The 13,340-nt window shown below is 50.7% G+C and overlaps 1 protein-coding gene across 1 annotated transcript in view; it reads left to right on the top strand.

The window, feature by feature from the left end:
- Window positions 1–3,161: 3,161 nt before the first annotated feature.
- LOC140728797 (sialic acid-binding Ig-like lectin 15) overlaps window positions 3,162–13,340 on the top strand; it is a 35,462-nt gene continuing 25,283 nt past the window's right edge. Inside the window, exon 1 of the mRNA XM_073047752.1 lies at window positions 3,162–3,269. Within this exon, the coding sequence (XP_072903853.1) occupies window positions 3,209–3,269 (61 nt within the window). The 5' untranslated portion in view covers window positions 3,162–3,208. The remainder of the gene's footprint in view (window positions 3,270–13,340) is intronic.

Genomic DNA, 13,340 nt, shown 5'->3' with positions numbered 1-13,340 from the left:
ATTGGGGCTGAGAGGAAAATGAGGAACTTATGAAAAACTACACATAAGATGAGCTTTATCTGCCCCGTGTACATTGGAACGTACAGTCCAATGCAGCATTTGTGTTGCGGATGAGCTGGGGGCAGCCCGCAGGTGTTACCACATAACAAGCCCACCATGCCCACCATAACAACACTGAACACAACAGCAACCAAACGTCAATAGTGAAACAAGCCCCGTTCCTCCCTCACACCCACCCACCCACCCACACACATGGACAGTCATCCAACCCCAGGCCTCCAGTCTCCAGTCTCAGCCTGACCTCAGTGGAAAAAGTCTGTCCATGTAATATAATATAATTAAACTGTCTGTATAATGTTGTATCCATCAATCAAACCTCCTCTCATTCTCCTACACTCCGGGGAGAATGTCCTCAAACATTCAAACTTTCCCTGTGCATAGCAGACTGATTATTGCTGCAGGCAGGACAAGAAACAATGTGACAGATAGAGAGGTTCACAGGAAGGGTCTCAACTCGACCCAAAACACCAACTCTTCATCTCCTTCCAAACCTCACTTGTCCACCTGTCTCCACAGATGCAGTCTGACCTGTTTTGATACGGCTCATATCAAAAATTCAATTCCTGCCACATTGGACCCCCACCAACACGATTACAGACAGAACCACTCTGGGAATACTTTACAGTGGGAGTGATGAGAGAGGCCTCCGTCGATCAGGGTTCATATATACACAGAAATGTGCCATTAAAGGCCAGGTAACATCATGAATGATCTCACACCCACCCACCCCCTCGCACATGGACTGTTTGTCCCACTCCCATCAGCACCACACCAGGACCACCAGACTCAAAAACAGTTACCTTCCCCAAGCAGCAAGTCTGATCAACCCCTCCCCTCTCCACACCCCCACCACCACCACTTCATCATTTCCTGACAGTCACCTTATGTACACACACTCCTGTGCCTTGTGTCACTTTATGGACACACAATTGATCTGTGTATAGAAACTATCTTATGCATTTATTCTCATTTTGGGTATTTTTTGTATTATTGTGTTCTTTATCTCAGTGTTTTTTCGAGTTGCTTCGAACCCAGAGTAACAATTATTTCATTCTCCTTTACACTTGTCTACTGGAAATGATCTGAAACAATTTGAATGTTGAATGTTGAATCCGGGGTTCCTGCAGTGTGTTTTGTTTCCAGCATCTGCAGTCTCCTGTGCCCCCGTGATGATGGTCACACTGCCTTCAGTGAAACCCCGGACACTAACTCCTCCTGTGTCCAGTTACCTGCAGGACCTCTTCCTCCTGGTCAGTTCTCCCCCTCCAGTCCCGTACTTTATGGTCTCTTTCCCTTTGACCTCACCCGCTAATTGCAATTGCCAGATCCATGTATCTTATCCCTGTTCACTCTAGGAATTGGACCGTAAAGTCACAAGATATAGGAGCAGAATTAGGCCATTTGGTCCATCGAGTCTGTTCCACCATTCCATTATGGCTGATTTAGTTTCCCCCTCAACCCCATTTTCGTGCCCTCTCTCCGTAACCTTTGATACACTTACTAATGAAGAAACTATCAGACTCCGTTTTAAATATACGCAGTGACTTGGCTTCCCGCAGTCATCTGTGGCAATGAATTTCACAGAATCACAACTGTCTGGCTGAAGAATGTCTGATACCAGAGGGTGTGCGATTCAGCTGGGAGGGAGTAAGTTCAAAGGGGGTGTGGGGACAAATTTATATTTACAGAGAGAGTGGTGGGTGTGCAGAACGCACTGTCGGGGTGATGAGGGGGAGACAGATTCCGTAGAGGCGTTTAAGAGACTCTTGGACTGATGCATGAATTGTGGTTTGGGATATAGACTTGGTGTAGCAGAAACAGTTAGTTGTTTTTATTTAAACATTTAATTATGAGTTTAAGTAGTTTGTGGACCGAAATGTCTTTTCCTGTGCTATACTGTTCTATGACTTTCTATCCAGCCTCCTGCAGAATTCTCTGGAAATTCTACAGTGCCGTGCAAAAGTCTTAGACACCTATATATAGCTGGGGTGCCAAAGACTTCTGCAGTTCTGTATTTGTCAACGTGGAGCGGAGAGCGAGTTTGTAAATCTGGTGGAAGCAAAGGCTGTTGGGAATGGTGAGGATGACGTGTGGGACAGGGGGCAGAGAAGGAGTGCTGGGGCAGGGGATGGTGTGGGTGCAGACACCCCCAGACCCGAGACACCAAGATCATTTGATTCCAAACAACTGGTTTACTGATCATTACACGATGTCTCTCTGGTGTTTCCCACTCCCTTCCCCTTTTCCCAGCCATGATTGCCCCCTCCCTGTCCCCTTTCCCACTCTCAGTCCACAATCGAGACCCCTATCAGCATCAGGCTTATCATCACTCACAAATGCCATAGAACAGAGAACATTGAAGAGTACAGTGAAGGAACAGGCCATTCGGCCCATAATGTTCACTGAACCAACTAAAAAGTAAATCAACCCCCCCCCCCCCCACCATCCCTCCACCTTCCTCACACCCGTGCACCTATCCAAACGTCTCTTAAAAGCCTCCAATGTATTTGCCTTCACCACCCTACCAGGGAGGGCATTCCAGGCACCCATCACCCTCTGAGTAAAAAACTTACCCCTCACGGCCCCCTTGAGCCAAGCCCCCTTTCACCTTCAATGCCCTCTGGTATTAGACATTTCAACCCTCGCCTTAACCCTAATGTGGGCAGATCAAGCAGCATCTAGTGAGAAGAGCCCAGAGTCAACATCTCAGGCCGAGACCCTTCTTCAGGATGGAAATGAAAGGGTCTCGGCCTGAAACATCGACTGTTCACTCCCCTCCTGCCCGACCTGCTGAGTGCCTCCAGCATTTTGTGTGTGTTGCTCTGGACTTGCAGAATCTGCTGTTTGCAAATTACTGCAGGACTGTGCAAAAGTCTTTGGCACTGAGCTATATATATGTATGTGCCTAAGACTTTTCCACAGCATCGTACTTGCATAAAATTTGCTTCCAGTAGACGCGAAGAGTTTGTAACTACCGTCATGAGAAACTGCACTGTGTTTGAAATGACTTCCTGCCAGCTACTAACTTCGACAGTTCCTGAGAATTTTTTTGAGGAAGTGAAGCAGCAAATCGAGCAGCTTCTGTATTTCAGCGAGAGAATAAAGAAAGAACTGAAGTGTGAGAGGACTCCACACTGAAGCGCTGGAAATGCTCTCTCTCCGAGTTTGTCTCTGCACGGTCCTGTTGTCCGTCTCAGTCCGGGGATACAGTAGGTGTTTTCCATTGTCCCCTATCTCCCCGTTGTCTCTCTCCTAAAGGCTCGTTTTACTTTCTGGTGCAGCGTGATCTATTTGGACGTTGGTTCTGCCAGTGGAGAGTTGGCGTTGGGACCCTGTCCTTCCCTGAGTGCTGGGGTGGACTGCCTTCTGGTGACGATGAATCCCAGTACTATTGGGAAGAGACCTCCTTTGATGCCCAGTTAAAGGCCGGGCACAATTCCCAGCCTGGGTGGTATGGAATTTGGAGCGAAGCTGTAGTGTGGTGGTTAGCGTGATGCTTTACATTCCCTGTGACCCAGGTTCAATCTCGCCGCTGTCTGTACGTTCTTCAGTTCTGAATGCTATTTGCTTATTTTTATTGTTTTCACGATCTTTCCCCTTTGCACATTGGCTGTTCGACGGTCTTCAGAATCAGAATCAAGCTTAATATCACCGACATATGTTGTGAAACTTGTTGACTTTGTGGCGGCAGTACAATGCAATACCTAATAACAGAGAAAAACTGAACCACAGTCAGTGTATATATGTGTATAAAGTAGTTAAATAATAGCACCAAAACAGAAATAAAGAAGTAATGAGGTAGTATTCAGGGTTCGTTGTTCATTCAGAAATCGGATGGCAGAGGGAAGAAGCTGTTCCTGAATCGCTGAGTGTGTGTCTTCAGGCTCCTGTACCTCCTGCCTGGAGGTAGCAATGAGAACAGGGAATGTCCTGGGTGATGGGGGTCCTTAATGATGGATGCTGCCTTTCTGAGGCACCACTCCTCGAAGATGTGTTGGAAACTACGGAAGTTAGAGCCCATGATGACGCCCAGTAATTTTACAACTCTCTGCAGATTCCTTCCATCTTATGCTGTAGCCCCCCACCCCCCATTCCAGGCGGTGATGCAGCCAGTCAGAATGCTCCCCACCGTACGTCTGTAGAGATTGGCGAGTCTTTTACATGACATACCAAATCTCCTCAAAGTCCTGGTGAAATATAACCGCTGTCGTACCTTCTTTGTAATTACATCGACATGTTGGGACCAGGTTCTGTGCTCCGATGTTTTGAAACACCCTGGAATTTGAAACTGCTCACTCTCTCCACTTCTGATCCCTTGATGAGGATTGGTTTGTGTTCCCTCGTCTTATCCTTCTGAAGTCCACAGTCAGCTCTTTGGTCTTACTGATGTTGAGTGCAAGGTTGTTGCTGCGACACCACTCCACTAATCGGCATATCTCACTCCTGTACGCCCTTTCATCACTACCTGAGATTCTACCAACAATGGTTGTATCATCAGCAAATTTATAGATGGTGTTTGAGCCACACAGTCATGGGTGCAGAGAGATTAGAGCAGTGGCTAAGCACACATCCTTGACGTGCACCAGTGTTGATTGTCAGTGAGGTGGAGATGTTATCAGCAATCTGCACAGATTGTGGTATTCCGGTTAGGAATTCGAGGATCCAGTTGCAGAGGTAGGTACTGAGGCCCAGGTTCTGTAACTTATCAATCAGGACTGTAGCAATGATGGGTTCTTTTGTGTTTCTTTGTTCTGTGGCTGCTTGTAAGGAGAGAAATCTCAAGGTTGTATAATCTATATATACATTGAACTCTGAACTCTGAACTCCCTGTGACCTCATGGGTTTCCTCCGGGTGCTCTGGTTTTCTCCCACAGTCTACTGGTTGGTGGGTCAACTGGTGATTGTGAATTGTCCTGTGATTAGGCTCGGGTTGTTGGGCATCATGGCTCAAAAGGCCGGAGGGGGCCTATTCTGCATTGTGTCTCAGTAAATGAATATACTTGGGAGGGGAGCCTGCGGGTGGTGGTGTTCACATCCACCCGATACCCTGATGTGGAGAGGTGCTGGCTGCTGGAATAGCAGGGCGAGTAACTGCGTTGCGTGTTGTAGACGGCGCACACCGTGGCCACTGTGCGCTGGCGGTGGAAGGAGGGAGTACTGACTGGGTGCTCAAGTGGTCACTGTTGTCCTGGGTTGTGTGATGTTGTAGTTGTACAAGATGTTGGTGAAGACATATTGAGTACAGAGTTGGGATGCTATATTGATGTTGAATAAGAATAACATAATAATTTATAATACGAAAGAACACATTAAGTATTAGTACATTAGACAGCTTATATACGTGGATTGATTGTATATACATAAAGTTCCATATGAATGACAACTTTATCATTTCCTGTCAGTCACCTGAAGTACAGACACTCCTGAGCCTGGAGTCACTTTATGGACATAAAGTCTATCTGTCAATCTATATATCAATCTATGTATAGAAACTATCATATGTACAGTGTTTATATTTATTGTGTTATTATTATTGTGCTCTTTATTTTATTGTATTTTTGTGCTGCATTGGATCCAGAGTAACAATGGTTTTGTTCTGCTTCACACTTGTGGCCATCTATTGAATACCAAAAGGACGCAGAGAACACTGGACGGTCCAGCACAGTACAGACCCTTCAGCTCTCAATGTTGCTCCAATCTTTTATCCTGCTCCAAGATCAATCTAACCCTTCCCTCCCACATAACCCTCCATTTCTCTTCCATCAGTGTGTCTATCTAAGTGTCCCTAATATCTCAGCCTCTACGACCACCAGGATGTTCCACACACCCACCACTCTCTGTCGAAAACTTACTCCCTATACTTTCTGCCAGTCACCTTAAAATTAGACCCTCTCATATTAGCCAGTTCTGCTCTGGGAATGTAAGTAACTCTGTCTTGTTGGACATGGTCATAGTTTGACCCCCATCTCAACCTCCCAATGAAGCCTTGTTGTTTATAGAGTCACAGAGAAGTAAAGCACTGAAACAGGCCCTTTGGCCCATCTAGGCCATGCCAAAACCATTTAATCTGTCTGCTCCCATCGTCCTGCACCGGGACCATAACCCTCCATATTCCTTCAGTGTACCTGTCCAAATTTCTCTTAAATGTTGAAATCAAGCTCTATTCACCACTTATACTGTCAGCTCATTCCAGTCTCACCACCCTCTGAGTGCCTCTTAAAATTTTCACCTTTCACCCCTAACCCATGTGTCACACTTACCCAACAGGCTGGTATATGTCTAGGGGAAAAAGAGATCCAGCCACACACCAACCCCGCCTCCCGTACACGCAGGTGCTGTGAGAATCGAGTTTATGCCTCGCGCCCCCGCCGGCAGTATCAAACTCACAACAAATACCGTTATGAAATACACTTTAAAGAGTTTACTAAAATTAAAAGAGTATTAGGCAGTACAATATATATATATACAAGAAAAAAACAAAAGGCGCCAACTTATCAAAGTTCAGTCAGTTTAGTGCACATCGGTGGAGCTCATCCAGCGAACCATTCGACTCCTCGGTGGTCGTCCTCCTGAAACTCCCACTTCGGACTCCCCGGTGGTCCCCCGAGCACACGTCCTCCTTCCTCGGCGTCTCCCTCCAGACTCCCCAAGCCCGCGCAACCCCTCCCCCAAGTTCCCAGCCTCACAAAACACAATAACATTCCCCACTGATTAACAAATGAATACAATTACCATATCAGCCATTCTAAAGCGAAACAACGGCAAGAGAAACTTTTAACAAAGAAGCATTCCTACTCGTAACAAACCAAAGAAGCCCTTTTTAGTAACATACACAGGACATTGTACATTCTCTCCCCACCAGCAAATGTCATGCCCTCATGGCATTACTAGAGTTCCCCAAAGCTTCTTGCAACACACAAAACCCAACCCAGGTGCAGAAAGCAGTGACATAACTACCCAGAGCAGTAGAAATCACACTCGGTTCTCCGGGTACCACATATGTCAACCGCTCTGGGGGGCGCCTAATCTTCTGAGATCTCCATACCCCTTCCGCCCCCGTGGGCTCCCTCTCCACCTGCAAACCCACTGTCTCGGACACCCCAGGTCTTCCTGACAGACCCTCACCCCCTTCCTCACAGGGGTCCTCCCTCACCTGAGATCTCTCCGGCTCACGCTCAGGCTCCACCCTCTCTCCCACCACTGTTGGCTGCCTCTCCATCTGACCCTCAAGACCTTCCCTCCTCTCACCCAATTCAGTATGGGAAGGGCCAGGAGCCTCCTCTCCGGGTACTGGAGCACCAGCGAATGGGAACAGGGGCCACTCATCTGAGTCGTCCTCTTCCGAATCAGTAGCCATTTCCGGGCGAGGGACCCGTCCCCGCTCTTCAGCAGTGGTCTCTTCCCTTTCTCTGTGCCCTCGCAGAGTCCTTGTACTAGGCGTAACCTCCCACTCTGGCTCCGTATCCACCTGCACCGCTTGACCCAGGGGCAGCAGGTGATTCCGATGGAGTACCTTGATAGGCCCTTTCCCATCCTCAGGTTTCACCCGGTAAACTGGCAGGTTCGGCATCTGGCTCTCTATTACATAGGGGCTGGCCGCCCATCGGTCTGCCAACTTGTGCTTACCAGGGAGTCCCAAATTCCGTAAAAGGACCCGGTCGCCCGGCAATAATTGAACAAACTTCACCTTTCGATCATACCGCATCTTATTCCTCTGATTTTGTTTGGTAGCCGCTGCCTCGGCCAACTCATACGCCCTCTGTAACTCCCTCTTCATGTCGGACACATACTTTAGATAGGGCTTCCCGGGTAATTCACCCACTTCACCCCCAAAACACAAGTCAATGGGCAACCTCGCTTCCCACCCGAACATCAGATAATAGGGCGAATATCCTGTAGCATCATTGCGAGTACAATTGTAACAGTGAACCAATTGTCCAATATGACGACTCCACCTGCTTTTCTGCCCAATCTCCAGCGTCCGGAGCATATCCAACAGGGTCCGGTTGAACCTCTCTGGCTGCGGATCTCCCTGTGGGTGATACGGGGTAGTCCTGGATTTCTCAACCCCAAGCATAGTCAGTAATTCATGGATAAGGCGGCTCTCAAAGTCCCGCCCCTGATCACTATGGATTCGCCTGGGAAGGCCGTAATGAACAAGATACTTCTCCCATAACACCTTCGCCACTGTCGTCGCCTTCTGATCCTTAGTGGGAAATGCCTGAGCATAGCGAGTGTAATGATCGGTAATGACTAAGACATTCGCGGTGTTGCTGGTGTCAGGTTCAATCGACAGAAAATCCATACATACCAGGTCCAGAGGTCCCGCACTCTGCAAGTGCGACAGTGGAGCCGCCAACGCGGGCAGGGTCTTCCTCCGGATGCAATGACTGCATCCCCTACAGTATTCTTCGACTTCCCCCCTCATCCGGGGCCAGTAGAACCGGTCTTTGAGTAATCCATAGGTCTTTTCCACCCCCAAGTGTCCAGAATCATCATGTAGGGCCTGGAGTACAGCCTGCCGATACTCCTCCGGCAGGACCAGTTGCCAACAGTGGGGTTGGTCCGGAGGCGCCGTTACCCGGTACAAGATTTTGTTCTTTAACTTCAACCGAGACCACTCCTTCAACAACAGGGGCACGAATGGGTGTTTCGCCTTCTCAGCCAACGCCCCATCCCCCCTCTCGACCGCTCTCCACACTGTGCCAATGCCCGGGTCATTTTGCTGAGCAGCTGCCACTTCCCCCAGACTCAGTTCCGGCAACTGTTTAGTCCGTAGTGCGGTCAGGTCACAGTAAGCTAGGGGTATGGCGTCGTCAAAACCCCCCAAATGGTCCACGGCTCGTTCCAGCCTCCCTCTTCCCTCGGCCTTCATGGTGATAGCAAACTGGCACATCGCCTTCACTCCAGGGGCAGGGACACTCTCCCACTCCTCATCCCTCTCCTGTTCCCCCGGCTCCCGACGAGACAAAGCATCCGCATCGACATTCTTGCTTCTGGGCCGGTACCTCAGGCTGAAATCATATACCGACAAGGCCGCCAGCCACCGATGTCCTGTGGCATCCAGCTTTGCCGAAGTCAAAATATAAGTGAGCGGATTGTTATCCGTTCGCACCTCAAACTTGGCTCCGTACAGGTAATCGCCCAACTTGTCCACCACCGCCCACTTCAGCGCCAGGAACTCCAACTTGTGAGTGGGATAGTTTCTCTCCGATGGCGACAAGCTTCGGCTGACAAAGGCTACCGGCCTCAATGCTTTGCCATGCTCCTGGTACAGAACAGCCCCGAGACCCTCTCGACTGGCATCCGTGTGCAGCAAATATGGCTTCTGGGGATCGGCAAAAGCCAACACCGGGGCCTGGGTCAGTGCCCTTTTCAGAGATCGGAACGCCTCTTCACATTGATCATCCCATCTCGAACCAAAAGGTTCCGCCGTGTTCCAGTATCCTCCAGCGTCTTGCCTCCGGTCCCCCGTCCGTTTCTTTCCCACCGGGGGATAGCCACACAACAGCTGAGTCAACGGGTGACACACTTTGGCGTATCCTTTCACAAATCGCCAGTAATACCCACAGAACCCCAAAAATGAGCACAGAGTGCCCACTTTCTGGGGTCTCGGCCAGGTGGTCACGGCCTCTATCTTGGTTGGATCAGTAGCCAGTCCCTCTCGCGAAATGATATGACCAACGTAGCTAACCGACGACTTGCAGAACTGGCATTTGTCCAGGGAAAGCTTCAACCCTTCTTCATTAATCCGGCCCAACACCTTCAACAGCCTCTCCTCATGTTCCTCCAAAGTCGATCCAAACACTATCAAATCGTCCAGGTACACCAGCACCTCTAACAGATTCATATCCCCCACAGTTCTCTCCATGAGCCTCTGGAAGGTGGCTGGGGCTCCCGATATGCCTTGGGGCATTCGTTCGAACTGAAAGAACCCCAGCGGGCAGATAAAAGCGGTCTTCTCTTTATCGGGCACACTCATTGGGATCTGGTAATACCCACTTCTTAAATCCAGCACACTGAACCACTTCGCACCGCTCAGGCAGGCCAGCGCATCCTCGACTCTTGGGACAGTATATTGATCAGGGACAGTTCGCCGATTCAACGTCCTGTAGTCAACACACATGCGCACCCTCCCATTCTTCTTCCGTGCCACCACTATTGGGGACGCATAAGGACTTCGGGACTCAGCTATGATTCCGGCCTCCTTCAACTTGCGCAGGTGCTGCCGCACGTCCTCAACATCTGCCGGAGCCAGCCGCCGGGATCTCTCTCTGAACGGGGTGTCCTCCGTCACCCGGATGGTGTGGCGAGTGCTTTTGGAGCAGCCAACATCAAACTCGCCCTGAGAAAAAACAGCTTCCATCTTCAGCATCTTCTCCACTAGTCTGTGTTTCCACTCCAGCGACACAGGGGAATCCCCGAAGTTAAAGACTTCAGCGGTCAGCTCCCTTCGATGCTCCGCTCCCTCCCCGTTAGGGGTCCTCACTGGTGCGCTAGACATTACTGTCACCGGGAACAGATGTGCCAGCAGCATTCCCCTCTTAAAGGTGATTTCTCTTGCCGTGGTGTTCCTGACACTTATAGCTATACGCCTCGCATGTACCACCCCTGGTCTCTGCACTTCGGGCCTCACCAGCGCCCCCGCCGGAAATCGTGTCTCCCCTTCAAGATCGTCCGGGGCGTCTACCAACAGGGCTTCGCCCGTCGGCACTCCTGGGAATCTGGGGGTCCCCATCACGAGTGCTACCTCCCCGGGTCGGATCACCTTGGGCCTTGCCTGCGTACACCACACCGTCCCGCGTTTACACTCCGGGTCCAGTCCTAGTGAGGCAACCCCTTCTTCAAACACTGCTCAAAACACTGGATGCACCGAGAGGGTCTCCAGAAAGTCTTCCCCCGCTTTCTCCTTACAAGCTCCCAGGAGCCGTCGCACAACGGGGGAATTAGTCCCCACCAGGAGGGCAGCACCACCAGTTTCCACCGGGTCAGGACACACCAACACCAACGTCTCAATAGCTTCAGACACTCCCACATCGCCCTCCGAGAACTCCAATCTCACCGATAGGTACCCATCGTACGGGTAGTCACCCTCGCTCACACCCCAAATCTGCAGGGCGTCAAATGGGGTTACGGGCAAATGCTTTAGATATTTGTTGTAGAAAGACCGGTACAATAAGGTCACCTGCGATCCCGTATCCAGAACGGCTTTTGCGTAAACGCCCTCTATCCGTAGACACACACTGGCACGGGGTCCTACCAGCCCATCCGGAATAGAGGGGTGGGCACCCGGTGGTCCCCTGGCTGATCTCTGGGAACGTGTTCCTCCAGAGGCTCCAGTCCGTTCCCTCACTGAGCCTCTCCTAAGTTTACCGACACCTCCCCCTTCTTAGTCGCGGGGGGGGGCTTGTCCTCTGCGGAACTCCTTGTCTCTCACAATCCCACCTAAAGTGTCCCTCCTCTCCACAGCTATAGCACACCCTCGGCCACCCACAGTCCCGCCTGAAATGCCCCTCTTTCCCACAGTTAAAGCACACGCTGCCTGCCGCCCCTCCTCTCCCAGGACGACTCCCGCTCCCAACCCACTGCACTGGTCGCCCCTGAGAGTGGGTACCTCCCCTGTCCCTCCCCTCCAGAGGGGGTTCTCTACCCCCCAGTGGGTTGTCATTCCTCCACCCAGCCACCACTTCCTGTATCACTGAGGATCGCTCCCGTAGGTCCGCGCCCCTTTTCCGCCCCAACGCTCTCTCTTCCTCCCGCACTTCTCTAATCAATTGCCCGAACGATGGAGGGGGGCCTTTCCTATAAGCCTGCCTAATAGTCCACGCCACCTTGTCCTCCTCCAGAGAGCCACTGAATAACTGACTCATCCTCACGCTGGCCACGTCAGGCGCCTTCACTACCCCCCGGCGCCGCAGCCCCGAGAGCATCCCCTCCATCCTAAATATGTACTCGGAGCGTTTTTCCCCTCTCCATTGTTCCAGGCGTTGAAACTCTGCTAAAAGCAGCCAGTGTTCCCCTGACAACCCAAACGCTCCCTCCAAAACTTCTATACATTCCTCCCCTGAGGCCCCAGACTTTTCAGCTTTCCATTCCCGAACTGTTTTGGCTGCTAAACCCCTCAAACTTCCCACCAATCGCTGCCGCTTCTCCTCCTCCGAGCCTGGCCACTCCTCTAACATCAAGGACGTATGCTCGATCCAGGTCTCATAGTCCACCTCCCCGTCCGGAGTAGGCTTGGCTCCGGAGAACACCCCCAGCTTCAGCCGTGGCCTCTCGGCCACTCCCACCAGGGAGTTAAGTGCAGCTGCCAGCTCGGAGGCTTCCACCCTACCTGGGGAGCGGGGCCTAGTCACGACTCCCTCCTCCCTCCTCCCTTTGCTAGTGCCTGCCACCTCTCCGGGGTTTTCCTCTAGCTCTAGCTCCTCCTCCAATGTCTCCTCAGCCTCATCCTCGGAGAGGGTGTGGAGCCCCCACGGCCCCTCCTCCCCCGGTACACTGACCGTCGCCGGCAGTTCCAACGTCCTGACGTCAGCACTCGTACGAACCAACACCCAACTAGACTCCATCTCTTTACCACACCGTCTAGCTACTAATTCAACCTGCCCCATACCCTTCACCAAACTTAACCCCCGCACTAGCGCATCTCCCGAAACTCGAAAATCCACTCCGCTCACTACGCATGTGTACTGTGCCGGTACACCTTCAAACCGGCACCAGTGAACAATTTTCTCTCTCTCCATTACCCTCACTACCTGCGCGATTCCACAGCCCCCTGACAATCCAATCCCGGGCGAGCACCCCACAAATGTAACACTTACCCAACAGGCTGGTATATGTCTAGGGGAAAAAGAGATCCAGCCACACACCAACCCTGCCTCCCGTACACGCAGGTGCTGTGAGAATCGAGTTTATGTCTCGCGCCCCCGCCGGCAGTATCAAACTCACAACAAATACCATTATGAAATACACTTTAAAGAGTTTACTAAAATTAAAAGAGTATTAGGCAGTACAATATACCGTAGATTCCGGATTTTAAGCCGCTACTTTTTTCCCACATTTTGAACTGCTTTGAACTTTGCGGCCTTTAAAACGGAGCGGCTAATGCATTATTTTTTTTCATGCCGCCTCGTAAACATTTTGCCTCGTAACAGTAGACCAATAAAATTGATGAGTAGTTCACAGAGGTCCAATGAAATTGTACGATAAATCAAGCGTACTTTCACAATTAAATTATTGTAAATCAGTCATTTGTACTCACCCTCATCAACATGGAAAAC

The sequence above is a fragment of the Hemitrygon akajei genome, chromosome 6, assembly GCF_048418815.1.
Source record: "Hemitrygon akajei chromosome 6, sHemAka1.3, whole genome shotgun sequence".
In the NCBI taxonomy this organism is placed as follows: domain Eukaryota; kingdom Metazoa; phylum Chordata; class Chondrichthyes; order Myliobatiformes; family Dasyatidae; genus Hemitrygon; species Hemitrygon akajei.
This window is presented reverse-complemented; position numbering and strand designations above follow the sequence as displayed.